General features: G+C 46.1%; 2 protein-coding genes across 2 annotated transcripts in view; both read right to left on the reverse strand.

The window, feature by feature from the left end:
* LOC307214677 (uncharacterized protein) overlaps positions 1–25,225 on the reverse strand; it is a 127,890-nt gene that overhangs the window by 85,214 nt on the left and 17,451 nt on the right. Inside the window, exon 5 of the mRNA XM_079973524.1 lies at positions 7,236–7,362. Within this exon, the coding sequence (XP_079829650.1) occupies positions 7,236–7,362 (127 nt within the window). The remainder of the gene's footprint in view (positions 1–7,235; positions 7,363–25,225) is intronic.
* Positions 8,716–11,429, reverse strand: LOC307215038 (zinc finger and SCAN domain-containing protein 31-like). The gene is made up of 4 exons (XM_079974192.1): positions 10,904–11,429; positions 10,626–10,707; positions 9,890–9,972; positions 8,716–8,879 (listed from the first exon to the last, which is right to left on the reverse strand). Exons 1-4 carry the CDS (start codon positions 11,303–11,305, stop codon positions 8,778–8,780), a joined length of 669 nt encoding a protein of 222 aa, XP_079830318.1. The 5' UTR covers positions 11,306–11,429; the 3' UTR covers positions 8,716–8,777.

Consider the following 25,225-nt stretch of genomic DNA (forward strand, 5'->3'; position numbering starts at 1 on the left):
ATTGTCTCCCGAGACAGACGGATGAGGAGAGAGCCATTCAGGGGCCACAGGAAAGGGGGATCAGGGGCCGACAGAGGCAAACTGGAGTGGGGCAGCATCGCCCAAAGGATGCCTACCTCTCTCTCTCTTCTTCCTTCTCAATATCCGTTATTGCTAGCTAAGAAATTGGGGGAAAGGCAGCTACTCTGTGTCTTGGGGTTTCTTGGGGTTGAGATCCGTAAGCTGAGTATGGTACGATTTCTCAGCTTTATGGGTGTTACGGAAGATTCCAGGTGGAGAGATGACTCATCAGCCCAGCCAGTCGGGGTGCAAGTCCCTCATGGATCCATGCGGTCGGTAAAAGAAAGAAGTTCCGGCCAAGTAATTTGGAGCAAAACAGCGGTCAGTAGTCCTTGATCTTTCTTGTTGCCCAACAGGTCCCCACAGGAGCAAGAAGCCAGAACCAAGGGTTACCTTGACTTTTACCCAGAATACATTTCACAGGGCATCATGAATAGGCCCATACTACATCACAAAGGAGGAGGGGATATAAGACATACACAAGTTCAGCAGGGGCCGGACACCGCTCCCAACACCTCTTAAGTGCCCATCACCCAAAGAACAATGAAACCCTTGGCATCTCCTTGCCCTCAGGACTTGTCCAGAGATGGGCTTTCAGAACCCCTGACTTGCTAAATTGCCTCTGGGGACGTCTATTGTTGCCCCCCCCCCGTCACTCCCTGGGTGGGGGGCCGTGTATGTGCTCTCAGGCTTGGGGAAAGATGCCCTCTTCCGGCTGCCTACATGACTTCCTGCTTCTTGGTTCATGGAGGGAGGTGGAGCCCAAATTCACCTTTCTTTCAGGGTTAAAATGGCATTTGAATGAGAAGAGTCGGTTAAAGTATGGATTTTCTACGAATTTATAGAGCTAGGTATCTTCCCTGTGCTGTCAAGTCAAAAGCATACATTCAGGCCTAATATTTGTAACATTGCAATAACTATAAAGATGTGCCCCCCCCGTCATTTCCGTAACATGGGTAAGTGAACTCATATTTGAAACAATGCAGACGCAGTCAAGAAGGATTTTTCTCTAGTGTTTCATTCAGCCTCTTAGATTATGTGAAAATAATGGGAGATACCGTCTCCAGATGAAATTAAACCTGTGCTTTTATTTATTTTCATGCTATAAAAGGTAATTTTAAAGAAAGCAATGGTTACAACAGTAAACAACAAATAGCTTGTCCTCATGGAATTGCAGACTTTCATCCAGCCATGTGTTAAAGTTTCAATTGATTATTCTAAAAGATCACGCCACATTTTCCCAAGAGTGCCGGTTAGATTCCGGCAACAGTCTTCACAATTTATGTATTCAGTAAACATTAAAAAGGTAAAGGTACCCCTGCCCATACGGGCCAGTCTTGACAGACTCTGGGGTTGTGCGCCCATCTCACTTAAGAGGCCAGGGGCCAGCGCTGTCCGGAGACACTTCCGGGTCACGTGGCCAGCGTGACATCGCTGCTCTGGCGAGCCAGAGCCGCACACGGAAACGCCGTTTACCTTCCCGCTGGTAAGCGGTCCCTATTTATCTACTTGCACCCGGAGGTGCTTTCGAACTGCAAGGTTGGCAGGCGCTGGGACCGAGCAGCGGGAGTGCACCCCGCCGCAGGGATTCGAACCGCCGACCTTTCGATCAGCAAGCCCTAGGCGCTGAGGCTTTAACCCACAGCGCCACCTGCGTCCCTCAGTAAACATTGGCCACGTGTTATAAAAGGAATACGGACTGTGTTCCCCCACATTTTGGATACTTAAATTGTGATGCCCAGAATAGAACATAGGATTCTAGGTGGGGCCTGACCAAGGCAGAATAAAGTGGTACTATTCCTGCCCTTGATCTGATTCTGCCTTCTGCCACATTGACCTGTCCTCCCCGTTTGGTGTCTGCAAATGTGATGAGCATCCCCTTCAGTTCCTTCATCCAAGTCATTTATAACGAAGTTGAACAACAACGGGCCCAGGACAGAACCCTGCAGCACCCCTCTTGTCAATTTTTCCCCAGGATTGTGAGGAACCATGAAGGAGACCTCTTTGGGTTCGGTCAGTCAAATCCACCTAACAGTTTCCTCATTCAGCCCACATTTTACCAGCTTCCTCACAGAAAGATCACGGGAGACTTTGTCAAAATTTGCCTTACTGAAATCAAGATGCACTATTTCCACAGCTGTTCCCTGATCAACAAAGTTTGTAACTCCATCCAAAAGAAGGGGAGGAGAGATTTCTCTGGCTTGACTTGTTTTTGAGAAAGCCATCCTTTCATCTTGTATGTTTATATTGTGAAATCTTCAGATGAAGGGCACATAAATTTTAAAAATGATAATAAATAAAAATATTGACCAGCTGAAACATGTGCAAAGGAAGGTGATTTATGTCTTTATTTAATTTCTATAATACTCAACCCAGTAGTGCCAACTTGAATAAAATATTGGTGGGGGGCCAAGTAAGGCCCTCCTTGCACAATCAATCACATGACACATGCAGGTCATTGCAATGGCAATGCCTATCAACTGGTGGGTGGCCCCCTCAAATATATCATTGGGGGGGAAAACCCCTCAGCCTCTAAAAGTCGACTCCTGTTCCCACATAACATAAAAACACAAAATGCACATCTGTAACCCCCCTCACTACCACATTTTAAAAGGGCATTAGATGTCAATCAGCCAAAGACCTGATTAACAAGGTGCGGATTTGCCTGGCTCCTAAAGCTGTATAATGGTTTTTCCAACTGTTGCATGAATTCTCTGATGGGAAGTGAGATTGGCGCTCTGAATGAAGCTCTTTCCACATTCCATGCACTGATAGGGTTTCTCCCCCGTATGAATTCTTTGATGGGAAGTGAGATAGGAGCTTGTACTGAAGCTCTTTCCACATTCCACGCACTGATAGGGTTTCTCCCCTGTATGAATTCTCTGATGGGAAGTAAGAGAGGAGCTCTTCCTGAAGCTCTTTCCACATTCCAAGCACTGATATGGTTTCTCCCCTATATGAATTAGTTGATGGGAAGTGAGAGAGGAGCTCTGACTGAAGCACTTTCCACATTCCATGCACTGATAGGGTTTCTCTCCCGTATGAATTCTTTGATGGGAAGTGAGATGGGAACTCTCCCTGAAGCTCTTTCCACATTCTACACACTGATAGGGTTTCTCCCCTGTATGAATTCTCTGATGGGAAGTGAGATGGGAACTCGAACTGCAGCTCTTTCCACATTCCACACACTGATAGGGTTTCTCTCCTGTATGAATTCTCTGGTGCTTTGTGAGATTGTAGCTCATACTAAAGCTCTTTCCACATTCCACACACTGATAGGGTTTCTCTCCTGTATGAATTCTCTGATGGGAAGTGAGACTGTGGCTGTAACTGAAGCTCTTTCCACATTCCACACACTGATAGGGTTTATCTCCTGTATGAATTTTGTGATGCTTAGTGAGATGGCCTCTCTGACTGAAGCTCTTTCCACATCCCATGCACTGATAGGGTTTCTCCCCTGTATGAATTCTGTGATGATTAGTGAGATCAGAGCTGTGACTAAAGCTCTTTCCACATTCCACACACTGATAGGGTTTCTCCCCTGTATGAATTTTCTGATGCTTAGTGAGATTGGACTTCTGACTGAAGCTCTTTCCACATTCCATGCACTGATAGGGTTTCTTTCCAATGAGAATTCTTTGTTGGGAAGTGGAATGGGAGCTCTGACTGCAGCTCTCTCCACATTCCAAATTTTTCCATGGCTTCTCCTCTCCGGCGGTTTTGTCATGTTCATCCTTGTTCTTGTTTTCCAATTCATCAAAATCTGCAATGGAGACAAAAAAGGGATTAGAGCCTCAGGAACAAATCAAGAAGAACTGAAGGGAGTTGGGTCTTTGTTCATTGCCCTTGTTGGTTGTCACTAACCAACATTTTTATTAATATATTCTGATGGATTGTTGAATGCTGATTTGCTTGATATACAGTAGTGGCCAAAACTGTGGAAGCCTTTTGGTGGGAAAGTATATTTCAGATATTTGATGGCTTGTAACACGACTTCGTTTAGAGTAATACCACAAAATTATGTATCAATGGAAAGATAATTGAATGAAGAATGTAATTATCTGTATTCTATCAAAAGTCATAGCAGAATAACCAGAAAAAGGAAGCACAACTTGCTTAGCTTGACTTTTGCCAGTGTGTTATGTTATACTGTGGGAAGTTGATGTAAAATTTAAAGATTGTATATTATTAAGAGAGAATTACATGAAAATGATGTATATATGGTATATCACACCAGGGAAAATGGCAAAGATGTTTAAAAAAGAAAATAAGAGATGCTGGAGATGTAAAGAAAAGGAAGGATCATGTGGTGGGAATGCAAATGCATTAAAAAAATTGGGAAATGATATAAACTGAACTGAAAGAAATGTATAAAATGAACTTTGGTAAACATCCTGAAGGCTTTCTGTTAGGTATCTCAAATTAAGAGCTGCCAAAAGAAAAATGGACATTATTTATATATGCTACAACAGCGGCAAGAATCTTGATAGCGCAAAACTGGAAGATGGAAGAAATACCATCAAAAGAACAATGTTAAAAAAACTGATGAATTATGCAGAATTGGCTAAGCTAACAGATAAACTACGAGAGAAGGACAAGAAGGATTTTAAAATTTGGGAAACATTTACAGGTTATTTACAGAAATAACAACTGGCAGGGTCTGAATAAACGTTCACAACTTTATTATAGTAACAGAAAAATTAGAGAAATGGTAAGGGAATTTACTTTTATATAAAGCAGGACACAATAAATAAAACTAAATAACACAGTAGAGGGGAAGTTGAGGGAAGTCCAGAGGACGGGAGGGAGAACATTTGTATATAACATGTTGATTGATATATTTTTATTTGTTATAAAATTCAATAAATATTCATTTAAAAAAAAGAAAAAAGAAGAAGATAGAGGAAAACTTAACCAAAGCTGGCCTTTCTATATTTGTGAAGAGGTATAAGGAGAGTCCCATGGACTGCAAGAAGATCCAACCTCTCCATTCCGAAGGAAATCAGCCCTGAGTGCTCACTGGAAGGACAGATCCTGAAGCTGAGGATCCAATACTTTGGCCACCTCAGGAGAAGAGAAGACCCCCTGGAGAAGACCCTGATGTTGGGAATGATGGAAGGCACAAGGAGAAGGGGACGACAGAGGACGAGATGGTGGGACATTGTTCTCGAAGCTACCAGCATAAGTTTGACTAAACTGCAGGGGGCAGTGGAAGACAGGAGTGCCTGGCGTGCTCTGGTCCAAGGGTCACGAAGAGTCGGACACGACTAAACAACAACATAAGGAGACTCAGTCACTACAAAATCAGACTGGTAAAGGCAAGAAAAGGTGCACAACAGCAAGTGACGATCGAGGAATGAAGAGATTGTGCCTACAGGACAGAAGAAAATCATCTGGGTGTTTACAAGATGACATGGGGCAATGGAAGGTGACGTTGAGCGCAAGGACTGGTCTAAATGCTAGAATTCCAAGGGAAAAGCCATTATCTCTCAAGCCAAGGTGGAAAAGATTAAACTGGGCTTAAACCCATGTTAACTGGACAGCGGAACAATGGGACAGTGTTATTTGGAGTGATGAGACCCCAATCTCCTTGCTTGGTAGTGAGGGCATGAAATACGCGAGGAGGAGAATCGGAGAAGATTTACATCCTACTTGCATTACACCGACCGTGAAACACCCAGTGTGATGATCTGGGGTTGTATGACAGCAAAAGGTGTGGGCAGAATTTGTGTCATTAATGGGAACGTCAATGCCCCCAAATACATAAATCAAATAACTAGCCTGAACTGAAGCGTTCTGAATGTGAAATCCTATTCCACTGCTGGAATGGCCTGGAATAGCCCAAGTGAAATGAGGGGATGAGGGACCAACTCCCTTCTCTTGCCATTGCCTTCCGTTAAGAGTTTGGGTGTAATCCTTGAGGCCTCCCTTTCCATGGAGGTGCAGGTTACAACAACAGCCAAGGCGACATTTTCCCACCGTCGCCGCATCAAGCAGTTGGTCCCTTACCTCTCCCGCCCCGACCTGGCCACAGTGATCCATGCGACAGTTATCTCCAGGCTTGACTATTGTAATTCGCTCTATGCGGGGCTGCCCTTGAAGCTGTCCCAGAAACTCCAGCGGGTACAGAATGCTGCAGCGAGGCTCCTCACGGGGTCTCTGCCATGGGAGCATATTCACCCAGTGCTTTTCCAGCTGCACTGGCTCCTGGTGAAGTACAGGGTCAGACTTAAGGTGCTGCTTTTGACCTTTCAAGCCCTTCACGGCCTAGGACCCTCTCAACACTGGCTCCGGTCTGGTGGAACGCTCTGTCTCATGAGACCAGGGCCCTGCAGGATCTGATTTCTTTCCGCAGGGCCTGTAAGACAGAGTTGTTCCATCTGGCCTTTGGCTTAGAATCAGTTTGATTCCCTCCCCCTCTTTCTTTTTCCTTTCTCCTCCTGTGAAGAGGCTGCATCCTAATGTTTTAATGTTGTATCTTAATCTTTTAAATTGTTTTATAATCAACTTGTTTTTATTACTGGTTGTTAGCCACCCTGAGCCTGGTCTTGGCTGTGGAGACCAGGGTATAAATAAAATTTTCCACGATTTAGCCACTAGCTGTTCATTTAAAGTTAATGTATTTTTTATATGGGATCAGATGGTTATTATTAATGTTTCATGTGTATGTATGTGTTGGAAGCCACCCAGAGTGGCTGGGGCAACCCAGTCAGATGGGCAGGGGATAAATAAAAATTATTAATTATTATTATTATTATTACTGCTAGTATTACCTGAGACTCAATAAGCCTGGCTCTTCTCTGGGACGGATTTTATTTGGCCCAGTCATGGCTTCCCCTCCATCGCCAATGTCAGGCGTCTCTTGGGTCAACCCAAGAAAACAAAAACAGAAAACCTGACAGAAGCTACTTATCTTTCCTAACAATTCTGAAGCTGACATTTAAAATGGCCTGGGCATTTCAGACCAGCCCAACCGTGGTATAAAGAGGCAGAACTGGAGGAAGATGGTTTTCAGAAAAAACTGGAATTTGCTGTTCAAGGTTTATTGTGGGGGCGTTAGGTTCCCAGGTGTTGTAGGGGGCACTGCTGAGCTCTGTGAAAATATTTGAGGTTTGTCAGATAGAGGTATTTTTTGAATTTCCAGGCAGATAGGATGATCCCACAGGGAGCCTTACCAAGAGAGGCCACGATCCCACGATTCTCCTCCATGACGTCCTTATGCAGAGCTCTCTGGTCAGGATCCAGCAGCGCCCACTCCTTGTCCGTGAAACGAACAGCGACATCTTCAAAGCACACTGGACCCTAAAAGAAAAAGGGAAATGTCCTCATCTGAGACAGCAGAAATATGATCTGCTACACAATGCTCTGTGGTTTCCTTCCTGTAAATTGTGGTGTTGTTTCTATAGGATTCCTTTGCTGCACATTTTAATTCTGGATGTCTATTTTGACATTTTAATTGAATTATTTCATTAATTTTGGGTATTCGTCTTTGTGCAAATAGTTGGTACTCCACCTTGTGGTTTTCTAATCATTCTGCCTACCCAAGCATTCCAGTTTGCCAGATGGAAGAATCCACTTTCCCCTCTCCTCGTGAGTTGTTCTGGGGAGTTCCCTCCCAATGCCCTACAGCCAAATTCAAGGGGTTCATGGGGGCATGGAGAGGGGAGGAATGAGGGGCAGGCCCCATTTTGTAACGGATGGGGCTAGTTAGGTGACTCCTGGCCACTATTTGTTATTGTCTGTCCACAGCATAGCAGCCTATTTCAGCACTCAGTGGTGAATATAGAAATACAATAAGCCTAGTTTGGCTGAGTTTCAGGTCTCATGAGAACAGCAGCTCATTCCCTGAGGGTCTGCCAGTTTGTATTGTCAATTAATGGACTAGTCTAGGTGGAAGTTTCTTTAGTGTGGAGGTATATGAAAAGTGAGATTATATAGTGCAAAGTTTGTTTAAGTGCTCTTGTAAAGAGGTGCTCTGTTGAGTATTTTGTTAGAGAGGTAGTAATAATAATAGTAATAATAATAATAATAATTTATTGTTTATATGCCGCCCATCTGGCTGGGTTTCCCCAGCCACTCTGTGCGGCTTCCAACAAAATATTAAAATACAATAGTGCGGCAAACATTAAAAGCGTCCCTAAACAGGGCTGCCTTCAGATGTCTTCTAAAAGTCTGGTAGTTGTTTATTTCATTGACAACTGGTGAGAGGGTGTTCCACTGCATGGCTGCCACTACGAAGAAGGCCCTCTGCCTGGTTCCCTGCAACTTGACGTCTCGCAGCGAGGGAACCACAAGAAGATCCTTGGTGCTGGACCCCAGTGTCTGGGTGGAATAATGGGGGTGGAGACGCTCCTTCAGGTATACTGGACCGAGGCCGTTTAGGTTTGCTATAAAGCAGGGGTGCCCAAACTTGTTTCAAAGAAGGCCAGATTTGATGTAGTAAACATGTGTGAGGGCTGACCAAAGTTGCTGACCTTTTTTTCGGATTGAAATTGTTGGGCTTTAGGTCCCCAAAATGGACATTGGACCTGCCTGCTATAAAGTGTGGCTTTCAGGCCTTGGTTTATATATTTGAGTGGATAATATATATTTTGGTAAGATGATAAGTTAAAATAAAATAAGAAAAGATGAGATGATGATAAGATAAGATAAGGTTTATAAGATAGCTGTTTTGTGTAAATGTTTTTCTATAAGTGTTTTGCTTATCAGTACTTCCTTCACAAAATAAATGGGGAGGTTGTCGGTTTGCATTTCTTAGTACAGAAAGTATTGATCTGATATGTAGAGCTCTTTCCTATTCTAATTAATTCAAGAGGGCTCTGGAAGAAACAAGCAGAAAGTTCCTGGTGTTTGGGTTATTCCTTCGGAGAAAGTGAGTACAGTTGGTTTAAACTGGTTCTGTTATCTCTTCTGTAAGGTCATGCTGATTATAAGAAGAGGCCAGAAGGAGCCTGGGCTTCACTTTCTCTTTCTGTCTCGGTTTTTTCTGATGTTCTGTACACAGTATGCTTAGTGTTAAGGTTTAGACTTATTATAAGTTATGTTGAGAATTTATGTTAAGTCTGCTGCAACTGGATTTCTTATGGGCAGTGCCAATCCTGAATGTATTGGATTTGTGACCATTATGCTCATTAGTCTTCAGTAGCAGTAAAGCTCTGATGAATGAAATACCATTGCCTCTGGTCTATTTTTGGGGAATCCTGTAACATGTTTAAATTTTACTCTGCTAACTATATATTGGAGTTCTGCTCTGGATCAATATTGAGTAGAATTCCATGTCAGGGTCTTCCTCCATGAAATCAGTTGCCAAGAGGCAAGGCCCCCCACTCCCCACAGCTTTCCAAGTCCCCTCCTCTCTGGGGTTTCTGATTGAACACTGCGCCAATGTGCAGCCTGCCTTTGCTCCTCCATTGTCAGACATTTCCTGGCTCTGAGAGACAAGCAGGGAGGGTGGCTTCTGGAAGAAGGAAAGAAGGAGAGGGAGCTGTCGGTGGCTCCTCCTTCTCCTGACTCACCTCTGCCTCTCGACCTTCCTCTCCCACCTGCTTCCTTCCTCTTCTGCCTCCGATTCTGCACTGCATTCTGCCACAGAGTCTCCCAGCTCACTAAGCCCTGTTGCCCCTTCAGCTTCTGACACCTCCTCTTCCCAGGCTTCTCCCTCTTCTCCCTCTGACCGCTCATCCTTCTTCCACCTCCACTCCTTGGGTTCTGAGTCGTCTTCCCTTCCTGGTTCCCCGGCTGCTTCCTCCCACCATTCCTCTGTGCCCAACCAGTCCATGACATTGCTCCATCCCTTGGCCTCTGTCCGCACAAGGCAGCTTCCTCTGACCTGATCTGGTTCCGCAGCCGCTGCTTCCCTTCTGCCCCCATGAAAAGGCGGATCAGAAGGTCTTGCTGGCATCCTTCTGTCACCTGCAAGAGAGAAAAGGTAAGCAGGATGCCAGGAGTGCCTGCTTCTCTCACAGGTGAAACAGGGCATCTCTAACTATAGATGGGCCCTTGAGAAGCCTTACCTGCTGAGTGCATTAGGAACTTTGTGCCCATTTCATATGTTAGGTAAAGGTAAAGGGACCCCTGACCATTAGGTCCAGTTGTGGCCGACTCTGGGGTTGCGGTGCTCATCTCGCTTTATTGGCCGAGGGAGCAGGCATACAGCTTCTGGGTCATGTGGCCAGCATGACTAAGCTGCTTCTGGCGAACCAGAGCATCGCACGGAAATGCCGTTCACCTTCTCGCTGCAGCGGTACCTATTTATCTACTTGCACTTTGACGTGCTTTCGAACTGCTAGGATGGCAGGAGCAGGGACCGAGCAACGGGAGCTCAACCCGTCGCAGGGATTTGAACTGTCGACCTTCTGATCAGCAAGTCCTAGGCTCTGTGGTTTAATGCACAGCGCCACCTGCGTCCCAAATTGCATATGTTAATTGTGCAAAAATACATCTCCCCTCCTCTGGACCCCTGTTCCCAACTGTCTCCCCCCAAAACAAGATGAAAAGAACCCTCAGACAAGTTAGAAAACCAACAGAATGAGACCAAAAAGGAGAAAAACCACCATTCTCCTTACCCAGTGGCCTCTCTCTGGTGTCCAACGGAGGCCGCTCTGCCTCACAGGAATCCAGGTCCATTTCTGCAAAATGATCCTCTTCCTGAAAAAGAAACAAGGATTCAAAACAGAGAATGGGGAGAAATACTAGAAAGAGAATGACAAGGACTTGAAGGGTGTGAGATCTCATTCCATGGATGGCTTCTCAGAAAAAGGATGGGCCATCAGTAGAGCATTATGGGATGTTCTCCGTCCTGCTTGGAGCCCCTTGGGAGTATCCAGAGGAAAGTCTCTCTCACCTGCTTTCTCTCCTCTGCCTGACTCAGGAGGAAACCTTCGGCCAGGGCCACCGCCTGGGAACTGGTCTCCGCTCCGCATTCCCTCACCCAGCTCTCCATCTCCGGGGGAAGGACAGCCAGGAACTGCTCCAAGATCACCAGGTCCAGCATCTCAGCTTTCGTGTGCCTTTCTGGCTTCAGCCACTGATGGCAAAGGTGGTAGAGTCGGCTGCAAACCTCTCGGGGTCCCTTGGCCTCCTGGCAGCAGAACTGCCTCACCTGCTGGATCTGCCCCTCTGAGCGGAGAGTGTCCTCCTCACCCAGGATTTTCTGCACAGAGTTTTCCCAGAACCCCCCACTGCTCCCAGTTTGGATGGCATGGCCTCTTCCTGCTCTAGGGCCAGCTGAGTCTTGCTCATCCATCTGTGCTCTCAGGAAGCCTCTGAGAGATCGGAAGGAACCCTTTGGTCTTCTGCCAAGTTCTGTCCGTCTAAATGAGAAGCTCTAGCAAATCCTACAAAGCAAATACATTGTTCTGTTACAGAATCTGTAGGACGGGGGGGAGGGGGGGAATGGTTCCCTGAGCAAGCATGGATTGCTGGGAACTAAGGCTGGACTGCACCGCATCCCAGACCATGAGCTATCTTTTTTAAAAGAAAGAGGAGGAAGAGGAGACGAAATAAGTCTCTAGCCTTCTAGCAATGCAAAATGTGGAGGCAACTGAAGGGATTTCCAGGAGATGAATCAGCCTGGTTGCTCCTGCCTTCCAGTCAATGCATGAAGGCAGAACTGACTGACAAGGGAGTCATTTGTATCTTGTGAATAATGGATGCTTGGCTCTAGTGGGGGTCCTCACCTGGGGGTCCTCAGGAGTTGCTCCCCCCCACCCCCACTCCCCTGCTTCTGTCTCCTTATTTGCACTTGGACTCTCTGCTGCTCTCCAGACAGACTCCTGGGTGGGGTCCCTTTTTCTTTGCTCCAAGGGCCAGGTATGTATCTGGAAAACCCCAGAGAGCCAAGTGGACGGGGCCAAAGACATTTCCCTTGAAATTTAGGTGGCCAATTTATTATGATGATTCTCTTAGATAGCTTAACACACGCACAGCCATTGATGCCAAGGTCCCTGGAGGCTCAGTGAGTAGCAGCGCCCATTTCCGGCTGCTTTGCCAGCACCAATCCCTTTGGGAGAGAGAGGATGTGGTCCTGGGATGCCCTGCTCTGGGTGCGAGGGGATTGCTGCAGTGGCCTCCGTGGGGAGCTGCCCTGGGAGACACTGAGAAACTGGTCCCCAATGCAGCAGCCAGACTTTTCTTCCTTTCTCCCCATGTTTTTTTTTTTGGGGGGGGGGGGCTAGTCCACCTCTTTGTCCAGCTTTGGAAAACCATTTGCCGATGTTTTGCAGTGATGCTGAGAGACGTCACACAGAGTTGAAGTCCTAGGGACTCCTTTGTTTAAAGAAGAAGGTGGAATCCAAAATGAGTCCCATGAATTTGGGACCCTCTGATCTGCAGGAAGGAGGGAGAGCGCGGCAGACCTGGCCCCTCCCTGGCAGGACCCTCTCCTCCTCCCTGACTTGGGGTCCCCCCCTGCAGGAGCAGATCAGGCCCCCCCCCCGGCCTCCTCCCATGCTGCAGCCCTGGGACCCCCACCAGATCCCAGAGAGAACGGAGACTCACCAGATTCAGGGAGGGGGGAGCGAGGCAGCCCTTGCAGGAGAGACACCCAAGCAAGAAAAGGACTGGGGAGGGAGGGGCCTTGCCTCTGGAGGACCTGCCCCCCCCACTTCCTGTCCTCTCTAAGAAGGCAGCTCAGTTCCCTTTAACCCTTGCAGGGCCGAGTCCACCTGGCTCAGCCATCTCTCGCTTGGCAGGGGGGACTTTGGCTGTGGGTTGGGCTCTGAGCATCTCCCTCGGTCCCTTGGCCAGAAAGCGGAGGAGCAGCAGCCGGGAGAGCAGCGCAGCCCAGGCTGGAGCGCAGCGGGCGAGACCCTGCTGGTCTGGCTGGGGAGAGCGAGCCCTGCTGCAGCCAGAGGAAGGCTGGAGAATGGGGGGGGGGAGGAGGTTCCTGGGTCTCCCTCTCCTGAGGGCAACAACCTGGCCCTGAGACACACAAGTTCCTCCTTTGGTTACATTCACTGTGTGGTTGCCTCATTTCAGAGGGCGTTTCTTTCATTGGTGTCATATTTTACACCATTATTTCAGCTTTGAGGTCATACATGATCCCGTTAGTCTTTGTCACAGTATTTTCATCCCTCCCATTGCAAAGATCATGTTTGTTTTACTTTCTGTCTCAGAGAAAAGAGGGGCGGAAACCACTCTTCTAGTCTTCTGTCTCTAGCACTCCGCTGTTTTTCTTTGATCTCATAGGTGGCAGTATGAGAGACCTGACTCTCACGTGCATGTTTGTTATGTTCTTTTGTTTTGTTTAACCAGTAGTAATAAAATGAGGTATGGAACAAAATAAGGTATGCAACAGCATCTTAAAAAGTAGAGCACCTAAGGAGCACGTAAGGAGCACCGAATCCTTGGTCTCCCACAGGGCTGGTCATATCATTATTAGGCAGAGACAGCATCTTAAAAAGCAGAGACATCACCTTGCCAACAAAGGTCCGTATAATAAAAGCTATGGGTTTCCCAGTAGTGAAAGCTGGACCATAGAGAAGGCTGATCGCCGAAGAATGGATGCTTTTGAATTTTGGTGCTGGAGGAGACTCTTGAGAGTCCCATGGACTGCAAGAAGATCAAACGTATCCATTCTGAAGGGAATCAGCCCTGAGTGCTCACTGGAAGGACAGATAGTGAAGCTGAGGCTCCAGTACTTTGGCCACCTCAGGAGAAGAGAAGACTCCCTGGAGAAGACCCTGATGTTGGGAAAGATGGAGGGCACAAGGAGAAGGGGACGACAGAGGACAAGATGGTGGGACAGTGTTCTCGAAGCTACCAGCATGAGTTTGACCAAACTGTGGGAGGCAGTGGAAGACAGAAGTGCCTGGCATGCTCTGGTCCAGGGGGTCACAAAGAGGCAGACACGACTAAACGACTAAACAACAACAACAACAACATGCAACAAAACCTTCATTGTTTCGCTTCCATTACTCTGCTGCATTTGAGGTGCTCACAGTAGCAAATGTGAGTCCGCTGCACCAGGACATGTTCCAGAGGAATGCTGTGCTCTCCTGTTCCTGCGTTCCTGTGATCGAAGGGTCAGAGAAGGTGCTCCTGACACTCAGCCCATGCAGGAGCTGAAGACGTGGGCTTTAAAGGGTGTACGGACAATCTGTTGGCAAACACTTTATTAATAGGAGGTTACAGGACTGTGACAGGGCACACACCACATGATCCTTTTACATCAGCAGGAAGCAAGGAACCTCATCCTAGAATTCAGGAGTGGGAGGGATAGAAGGGGATCTCAGGGTCATCTAGTCCAACCCCCAGAAATGCAGGGATCTCAGTGAAAGCGTCCGTGGCAGATGCCCATCCGATCTCTTCTTAGAAACCTCCAAGGAAGGAGAGTCCCCCACCTCCCAAGGGAGACCTTTCCCCTGCCCAACTGCTCTTAGATGTCCCTCAAGGCAGCGGGTCCTGAGTTCTAGCACTGCTAAAACAATCGCACTGGCTGTCAAGGATGAATCCAGCGAAGTTCAAAATAAATAAATCCTATTCTCATCATAAATGAGTAATACTTTCTGATGCATGCTTTTATGCTAATACAGTGGCACCTCTAGTTACGAACTTAATTCATTCCTGAGGTTCGTTCTTAACCTGAAACTGTTCTTAACTAGAGACGTGCTTTCGCTAATGGGGCCTCTTGCTGCTGCTGCGCCGCTGGCACATGATTTCCATTCTCGTCCTGGGGCAAAGTTCTCAACTCGAAGTAAGTCTTCCAAGTTAGTGGAGTTTGTAACCTGAAGTGTTTGTAACCTGAGGCGGTTGTAAGTAGAGACTGTATACAAAGTGTATCATTTCCTCTTCCAGAAATACTTAATTGCTAATTCAAGGGACACTGAATTCCTTGCAGAGATGACAGGACAACTTTCCAGATTAGTTATCTGGGAGTGAAACAGTTGGCAGAGTGGCATTGGGCTCTCTAAGATGCCAGCTACTACAGGAATTGCTTTCTTGAGCCTTTTTAGCACTGCAATACCATTTTTATTTTTATTTTTTTGGAAGATTCATTTTTAAGTCATGGCAGAGTGTGAGCAAATACTCCACATTTGCCAAGCTTTCAGGAGCAGGACTAAGGGGTGAAAGGAAGCCCCCCAGATCCCCGAAGGTTGAGGGAAAGGGTCTATCTCCCTTCTGCCTTTTCATTATCAGTTATTTCCACCTAAGAAATGGGAAGAAAGCAGCTGCTCATGTAAAGCGCAGGTTTTTTTGGGGTGGAGATTTATGAGCTGACAATGGTATGATTCATCAGTAATAAATATGATTTGTTCTTATCTGTTAAGTGAAGTCACATTTGAAACAATACAGAAGCAGTCAAAGGGAATTTCCTAGGAAGTCTTTTATTCAGTCTCACCTGCAACCATGTGTGCTGAACACACAGAAACACATAGATAATGTGAAATTACAGTCTCCAAATAAGAGAAAACACATATAAGCAGATTATTGGAATAGTACACATGATTTCTCTACCTCCTTTTTAAAAGAAAAAAAATTGCTTTTATTTATTTTCATGGTACAAAAGATAATTTTAAAGAAAGCAATGGTTACAACAGTAAACAACAAATAACTTGTCCTGATGAAATTGCAGAGCTTCATCATGCCATGTGTTACACATTTCATTTGATTACTCTAAAAGATCACGCCACATTTTCCTATGAGTGCTGGCTGGATTCCGGCAACAGTCTTAACAATTTATATATTCAATAAACATTGGCCACATGTTATAAAAAGAATGTGGATTGTGTTCCCCCACCTTCATTTCCCCTGGCAAACAAAATTTAAGATACTTAAATGGTGGTGCCAAGAATCGAACATAGTATTCTAGGTGGGGCCTGAGCAAGGCAGAATAAAGTGGTCTGATTCTGCCTTCTGCAACATTAGCCTCCCCTCCCGGTTTGGTGTTAATAGTAATAATAATAATTTATTTATTATTTATACCCCGCCCATCTGACTGGGTTTCCCCAGCTACTCTGGGCGGCTTCCAACAAAATATTAAAATACAATAGTCCATCAAATATTAAAAGCTTCCCTAAACAGGGCTGCCTTCAGATGTCTTTTAAATTCTGGTAGTTGTTTATTTCCTTGACATCTGACAGGAGGGTGTTCCACAGGGCGCCACCATCGAGAAGGCATTCTTCCTGGTTCCCTGTAACCTCACTTCTTGCAGAGAGGGAACTGCCAGAAAGCCCTCGGCGCTGGATCTCCATGTCCTGGCTGAACGATGGGGGTGGAGACGCTCCTTCAGATATACTGGACTGAGGCCATTTAGGGCTTTAAAGGTCAGCAACAACCCTTTGAATTGTGCTCGAAAACGTACTGGGAACCAATGTAGGTCTTTCAGGACCAGTGTTATATGGTCTCAGCGGCTGCTCCCAGTCACCAGTCTAGCTGCCGCATTCTGGATTAGTTGCAGTTTCCAGGTCACCTTCAAAGGTAGCCCCACGTAGAGCGCATTGCAGTAGTCCAAGCAAGAGATATCTAGAGCATGCACCACTTTGGTGAGACCGTCTGGGGGTAGGTAGGGTCTCAGATTGTGTACCAGATGGAGCTGGTAGACAGCTGCCTTGGACACAGAATTGACCTGTGCCGCCATGGACAGCTGTGGGTCCAAAATGACTCCCAGGCTGCGCACCTGGTCCTTCAGGGGCAGTTACCCTATTCAGAACCAGGGAGTCCTCCACACCCACCCACCTACTGTCCCCCTAAAACAGTACTTCTGTCTTGTCAGGATTCAACCTCAATCTGTTAGCCGCCATCCATCCTCCAACCGTCTCCAAACACTCACACAGGACTTTCACTGCCTTTACTGGTTCTGATTTAAACAAGAGGTAGAGCTGGGTATCATCTGCATACTGATGAACACCCAGCCCAACCCCCCTGATGATCTCTCCCAGAGGCTTCATATAGATGTTAAAAAGCATGGGGGAGAGGATGGGACCTTGAGGCACCCTACAAGTGAGAACCCAGGGGTCTGAACACTCATCCCCCAACACCACTTTCTGAACATGGCCCAGGAGGAAGGACAGTAACTACTGTATATATAGTCCCAGCCCCTCTTGACCAGGGGTCAGCAAACTTTTTAAGCAGGGGGCCGGTCCACTGTCCCTCAGACCTTGTGGGGGGCTGGACTATATTGGGGGGGCGGAATGAACAAATTCCAATGCCCCACAAATAACCCTGAGATGCATTTTAAATAAAAGGACACATTCTACTCATGTAAAAACACGCCAATTCCTGGGCCATCCACGAGCTGGATTTAGAAGGGGATTGGGCTGGATCTGGCCCCCGGGCCTTAGTCTGCCTACCCATGCTCTAGACCAGGGATGTCCAACACATTGATTGCGATCTACTGGTCGATGCCTGCAATGTTTTGGTAGATCATGGTTGATCACTGGCCCCCTTCTGGCGCCGCCCTCTCTCCTTGCACCGGCCTCTATTGTTGCAGAAGGGAAGCTGGAGTTTAGAAACCGAGGCCGTTATCTGGCCAGCAATTGTAAGGTTAGTGGTGCCTGCATCTGTTCCTCCCTCCTTAAAAAAAAGGTCAACAACCTAGAGCTGAATCCCTAAAAGACAGGGCATTTCCCCTCCCCCCAAAAGAAAAAAGCTCAACAACTCTTTGACCTCAATTCCTAAAAAATGGGGGTAGATCACTGATGGAAACCAGCCGTCACAAATGGTGCACAGCATAGAAAAAAGACACAGTGAGACAGCAGTATTTTCAGGATGGAGGAGCAGCTCCTTCGACTTCTCTCCTGTCCGGTAATTTTTATTATCCTTTGTCTCTCTCAGCCTGCATGGCCGTCTGCCAATGTCTCACGTTACATCGTCCGGTCATGGCTTTTACTACACCCATCACCATATAAGGTAATTACTGCCCAGAGGGAACACAACTCCATATAAGGTCAATGCACTCTATACACTGCCAGGCACAGACCCCAAGCCTCCGGACTATAGTTCCTTGCAGAGGATCCAATCCTGCAAAAATATCATGGTCTGGTTGGCAATGATCCTGCTCCCTCACCAACAGAACCAGCTACTCCCTTTCAACGTGCAGTTCTTGCCTGTTCCTTATCTCAGGATACTGTGGCATTTCCCGTTATAGTGCCCCCTGCTGGTGCTCCAGCAGGCACCCAAGCCCAACACCAACCTTTTGACTTTAAGATTATGAAAGTGTTGCAGCAGTCAGTGAAGACCAATGAACTTCAAGCCCCATATATGCAGGCGCTTTTGGAAGCCACATTAGCCCAGCTTTTGGTTCCAGATGACATAATGCTTCTGGCCCGTACAGTGTTACCTCCATCAGCGGGCGTACTGTTTGCCCACGAATGGGAAACTGCCTGCCATGCTTATGCTGCAGCTTTATTACAACAAATCAGAGGGAATAACCCTAACGTTACCCTCGCAGATCTCATAGATGCCATGATGGGGCGTGGTCCCTTTGTTCAGGCTTCAGTGCAAGCCACACTGCTGCAAATCTTATTGAGGGATACCGCCCTTGCTGCTAAACAAGCAATGAGAAAAATTCCAGAACCCACCAGTATTCAGTCTAGATGGGGTTCAATCAGGCAAGAGGCAAGAGAATCATATTCTTCCTTTATGGACAGGCTGATTACAGCAGTGAGTTGCCAGGTTGATAATCCTGAAGCCAAACAAATAATTATCAAACAATTGGCCTTTGAAAATACGAATGAGGATTGTAAAGTTGCATTGCGAACAATAATACACAATCCTACCACAGACACAGCAGCAATGCTTCGCATTTGTCAGTCTGTAGGTACAGCCACCCACAAGGCTCATCTGCTGGCGGCGGCGCTAAATAAAAAATAGCACATTATCACCATTGTTTTCGGCGCTCGCGGGACACAAGGATCCAACAGATGTAATCCAGGTCACTTCAGCAATGATCACTGCATTACAAACCGTTAATCAGCACCTGCGATCTACTCTCGTGGACAGGATCACAGAAGCCTCTGCACACGAGCTGCATCTGGCAGTGTTTGCTACACCATTGTAGCCAACAGGAATTTTATATGCTCAAACGGACAAGAGGAAGACTATCTGCATTATAGAATGGCTACATTTACCAAATACCCAACCAAAAAACATTTATTCAGTAATTGAATCCACATCAGACATTGTCATTAAAGGACGTTCTCGTGCCATGGCCTTGAGCAGTTTTGATGTTGCATCAATTCATTTGCCTTTCTCACAGACTGAACAGCACCACTTATTCATAACTAATGCTGCCGTGCAAATCGCCTTGGCTGATTTTATAGGTGTCATCATTTTTAACCCTCCGAAGGACGACCGTTTGACATTTCTGACACAGGTCACCTATGTTTTGGCCACCCCCTTGTCTCTTACACCTCTTCCCTCTGCACTGACCCTCTTCACGGATGGAACAAAAAGTAGGGGGGTGGTGACATGGGAGGAGGGAGGAAAATGGAAATGTTTAATTACCCCTCCACAGTCTTCTGCTCAGCGAGCTGAGCTAGCGGCTGTGATTCTTGCCTTTCAATCCTTTTCTACTCAACCTTTCAATCTTATTGTGGATACTCAGTATGTATATCACATTTTTACTGTTTTACCAATATCTTATATAACTCCTTCCTTGGATTCTGACTTGTTTTCTTTGTTTCTTGCCCTACAGGCCTTACTTCAGCACAGAGAGTTCCTTTATTATGTTGCACATCTTCGCTCCCACACATCACACCCAGGGTATTTAGCAGAGGGCAATGCAAGAGCAGATGCAGCGTTGAGGGACATTTCTGCCTTTTCTCTCTTTTCTGATCCTGTACTATGTCATAACACCTTTCACCTCCCTGCGAAAGCATTGGCAAAGCAGTTTTCTATTCCTTTGGCCCAAGCAAGGGATATTGTTTCCCAATGTGCTTCTTGTTCTAAATCGCCGCTGGCCATTCCTTTTGATGCTGTCAATCCTAGGGGCACGTCTGCATTGGCGTGTTGACAGATGGATGTCACACACACACCTGTGTTGGCTCCACTCTCCAAGGTTCACCTCACGGTGGACACCCACTCTGGATTCATATGGGCTACACCCATGAGGGGGGAAACAGCTCGGCATGTCATCCAGCACACTATCCGCTGTTTCTCAGTCATGGGTAAACCTGCGCGTATCAAAACTGATAATGGTCCAGCATGTATTTCTAAAACATTTTCGGAATTTTATATGTTGTGGAATGTGAAATTAACTCATGGTATACCCTTTAACTCCACAGGGCAAGCTATAGTGGAAAGAGCGCACCTGACGTTCAAAGCACTATTGATTAAGCAGCTTGGCGGCCGAAACATACCAACAGCAGATATCCCTTCGGCAGTCCACCAGGTTCTTTTTGTACTTAACCATTTTTTATATCCACATAATAGGACCCATACCCCCACTGAATTGCATTTTAGGAAGGAGGAGGCACTCCCCCGCCCCTTGGTGGTGTACCGACGCTTGCCTGATCCTGCGTGGCATGGACCTGTTCCGCTGATCATGTGGGGACGAGGGGACGCAGCAGTGGATGTTGAGGACAAGCCTTTGTGGGTTCCAGCTCAATGCGTACGGCCATGGCGAGTCCCTTCAACTGCGGAAGTGCCTTCCTCACCATCTGCCTCGCCATCCTTTGCTGCACTGTTATACAAGGAAGAGAAGCAGACGACCCAGTCCAGTTGAAACCACCATATTTCACCTTATCAGCTGGCAAGCCGCTGTCGTCAAAATCCTACCCTGGCTGGCAGTATCCACGGCTCAGCCACTCTCAAACTAGAAGAACATCATTGTTGAATAAGACTTTTAGGGGAGAAAATTATCATAAGATTTGGAGGGATAATATTTTTGTACAAGATATGATTATGTTTGCCAGTTTATTGCGGGCTTCTAAATGTTGGTTGTGTATGCACATGCCCCCTTTTGCCCATCATTCAGGCTTAATGCTTCATGGTGTGCCTGTTAATGGATCTTTTCAATTTACAAATGTTAAGCAATCCTTTTGGCCTCCAGTACAATTGACCCTCCATGAGCCTGCCCCCATTTGTTTTCAAATTGAGCAGGGAAAAGAATCATGGGGCATATATCCCAACTGTCAATATACATTGAATTTCACTTTTAATAGCTCTTGTTCTCTTACAGGAACATACAGTGACCAATCTCAGTGCTGTAGGAGTGACACCAGTGCATGGCTAAAAATTAGAAGGTTGGGAGGTTAATTCACCCATAAATCGTTGGGAGGTTAATTCACCCATAAATCAATATACCGGTACCCAGATTTCTCGGGCCTTGCTGCCCTCAGTGGGTGCAGCAATGAACTATAGGGACCTCCATCGGCTAGCAAATTGGACAGAAGGATTATTAAATGATACCATAAAAGCATTGAAGAATCTCAACCAGGAGGTATCTGAAATGAGAGAGGTGGTCTTACAAAATCGTTATGTTTTGGATGTCATTTTGGCCTCAAAAGGAGGGGTACCTCAAAAGGTAAGGTAATCACTGCCCAGAGGGAACACAACTCCATATAAGGTCAATACATTCAATACATTGCAAGGCACAGACATGCCGGTCACCAAGGTCAGCAGGCACCACATGGCAATACAAGCCTCTGCCATGTCTTTATGACTCCCACAGATCACTGCCAGATTTTAATTTTGAAAGTATATCCCAGTCTCTCGGGAGTTGGCCACCCCTGCTCCAGACGGTCCAGAAGGATGTTATGGGCAATGGTATCAAAAGCCACTGAGAGATCCAACAGAACTAGGAAACAGCTCTCACCTTTGTCCCTAGCCCACCAGAGATCATCGACCACTGTGAACAAGGCATTTTCAGTCAAATGATGAGGCCTGAATCCCAACTGGAAGGTATCCAAATGGTCTGGATCTTCCAGGCATGTCTGGAGTTGTTCAGCAATCACTTGCTCAATCACCTTGCCCAAGAATGGAAGATTTGAGGTTGGGCGATAGGTCTAAATATTTTTTTTAAGAAACGGTTTAATAACCATCTTTTTCTGTGGGTCTGGGCAGGCCCCCTCACAGAGAGAAGCATTCACCACCCCACAAAGTCCATCACCCAGCCCTTCCCGGCTTGCTTTTATCAGCCAGGATGGACAGCAGGTCCCATCCTGGACCAGATGGAGAGAGGCAGGGACAGGACCTGCAGGAACTCACAGCAGGGGTTGCCTGCAAATGTGATGAGCACCCCCTCAGTTCCTTCATCCAAGTCATTTCTATAGACGTTGAACAACAACGGGCCCAGGACAGAACCCTGCAGCACCCCTCTTGTCACTTCCCCCAGGATGATGAGGAACCATGAAGGAGTTCTCTTTGAGTTCGGTCAGTCAAATCCAACTAACAGTTACCTCGTTCAGCCCACGTTACCAGCTTCCTCACATAAATATCACAGGAGACTTTGTCAAAAGCCTTACTGAAATCAAGATGCACTATTTCCACAGCTGTCCCCTGACCAACAAAGTTTGTAACTCCATCCAAAAAAAGGGGAGGAGAGATTTCTCTGGCTAGACTTGTTTTGAGAAAGCCATGCTTTAATCCTGTATGTTTCAGTTGTGAAATCTTCAGATGAAGGGCACATAAACTTTAAAAATGATAATAAGGATATTGACAAGCTGGAACATGTGCAAAGGAGGGCAATTTATTTATTTATTTAATTTGTATACCACCCGACCCAGTGGTGCCAACTTGAATAAAATATTGGGGGGGGGGGAGCAGGTAAGGCCCGCCTTGCAAAATAAATCACATGATGCATGTACGCCATTGGAATGTCAATGTGTACCAACTGGGGGTTTCCCAACTGGTTGCAAACGGGATCAGTTCAGGAACCCCGTTCACAACCTGAAAGGAACACAATCCACATCTGTGTGTCTGCGCATGTGAAGGTCGCGTTTAACCGCTTCTGCGCATTTGCGTGATGTCATTTTACGTGTCTGCACATGTGTGAGCGGCAAAACCTGGAAGTAACTCTTTCTTGCACTTCCGGGTCACCGCATGATGCAACCTGAAAACACGTAACCTGAAACAAATGTAACAAGAGGTACGACTGTATATTATGGGGGGGGCAAAGACCCATCGGCCTCTAAAAGTCGACTCCTGTTCCCACATGTCTCAGGACAGTTACAACATAAAAAGACAATATAAAAACACAAAATACACATCAGTAACCCCCCTCCCTACCACATTTTAAAAGGGCATTAGATGTCAATCAGCCAAAGGTGCTGATTGCCTGGCTCCTAAGGCTATATAATGGTTTTTCCAACGTTTGTATGAATTCTCTGATGCTTAGTGAGATGGGAGCTCTGACTGAAGCTCTTTCCACATTCCATGCACTGATAGGGTTTCTCCCCCGTATGAATTCTCTGATGGGAAGTGAGATAGTGGCTGTAACTGAAGCTCTTTCCACATTCCACACACTGATAGGGTTTCTCCCCTGTATGAATTCTCTGATGCATAGTGAGATTGGAGCTCTGAATGAAGCTCTTTCCACATTCCACACACTGATAGGGTTTCTCTCCTGTATGAATTCTTCGATGGGAAGTGAGATGGTGGCTGTAACTGAAGCTCTTTCCACATTCCACACACTGATAGGGTTTCTCTCCTGTATGAATTCTTCGATGGGAACTGAGATAGGAGCTCGTATTGAAGCTCTTTCCACATTCCACACACTGATAGGGTTTCTCCCCAGTATGAATTCTCTGATGGGAAGTGAGATGGTGGCTGTAACTGAAGCTCTTTCCACATTCCACACACTGATAGGGTTTCTCTCTTGTATGACTTTTCTGATGGAAAGTGAGAGAGGAGCTCTGAGTGAAGCTCTTTCCACATTCCACACACTGATAGGGTTACTCTCTTGTATGAATTTTATAATGGGAAGTGAGAGAGGAGCTCGTCCTGAAGCTCTTTCCACATTCCATGCACTGATAGGGTTTCGCTCCTGTATGAATTCTTCGATGGGAACTGAGATAGGAGCTCGTATTGAAGCTTTTTCCACATTCCAGGCACTGATAGGGTTTCTCTCCTGTATGAATTCTTTGATGGGAACTGAGACCAGAGCTCTTCCTGAAGCTCTTTCCACATTCCACACACTGATAGGGTTTCTCTCTTGTATGAATTTTATAATGGGAATTGAGATTGGCGCTCTGAATGAAGCTCTTTCCACATTCCATGCACTGATAGGGTTTCTCTCCTGTATGAATTCTTCGATGGGAACTGAGATAGGAGATCGTATTGAAGCTCTTTCCACATTCCAGGCACTGATAGGGTTTCTCTCCTGTATGAATTCTTCGATGGGAACTGAGACCTGAGCTCTTCCTGAAGCTCTTTCCACATTCCACACACTGATAGAGTTTCTCCCCTGTATGAATTCTCTGATGGGAAGTGAGAGAGGAGCTCTGAGTGAAGCTCTTTCCACATTCCATACACTGATAGGGTTTCTCCCCTGTATGAATTCTCTGATGCTTAGTGAGATTGGAGCTTATACTGAAGCTCTTTCCACATTCCACACACTGATAGGGTTTCTCCCCTGTATGAATTTTCTGATGCTGAGTGAGATGGCCTCTCTGGCTAAAGCTCTTTCCACATTCCACACACTGATAGGGTTTCTTTTCAATGAGAATTCTTTGTTGGGAAGTGGAATGGGAGCTCTGACTGCAGCTCTCTCCACATTCCAAATTTTTGCATGGCTTCTCCTCTCCGGGGGTTTTGTCATGTTCATCCTTGTTCTTGTTTTCCAATTCATCAAAATCTGCAATGGAGACAAAAAAGGGATTAGAGCCTCAGGAACAAATCAAGAAGAACTGAAGGGAGTGGGGTGTTTGCCTTTGTTGGTTGTCATTAACCAACATTTTTATTAATATATTCTGATGGATTGATGAATGTTGATTTGTTTGATATACAATAGTGGCTAAAATTGTGGAAACCTTTTTGGGGGAAAGTGTATTTCATTTTTTTTTTTTTAATGATAATTTTTATTATTATACATTTTATAAAATTCCCTCCAATTCTTCGTTCAATCCCGCATACAACAAATCATAGTTATTTTTTGACTTCCTTCAACGTCTCTGACAATCGTCCGTGGTTACACCTTTAATACACATTCCCTTCTTTCGTATTGCCATTTTTCCTCCTTACTCCTATTATTTCTCATAAACAATACTTATTTTCTTTTTTTTAC

This window comes from Podarcis cretensis (assembly GCF_951804945.1).
Source record: "Podarcis cretensis genome assembly, chromosome: 4".
Lineage (NCBI taxonomy): Eukaryota > Metazoa > Chordata > Lepidosauria > Squamata > Lacertidae > Podarcis > Podarcis cretensis.

Excerpts from the sequence above, each read along its gene's own strand:
- LOC307215038 (XM_079974192.1), bottom strand. The coding sequence starts at position 11,305 with ATGGATGAGCAAGACTCAGCTGGCCCTAGAGCAGGAAGAGGCCATGCC. Across the intron at positions 9,973-10,625 it reads CACCAGAGAGAGGCCACTGG|GTGACAGAAGGATGCCAGCA; the intron begins GTAAGGAGAATG and ends TCTCTCTTGCAG. Across the intron at positions 8,880-9,889 it reads CGGCTGCGGAACCAGATCAG|AGCCCTCTTGAATTAATTAG; the intron begins GTCAGAGGAAGC and ends TGTTTCTTCCAG.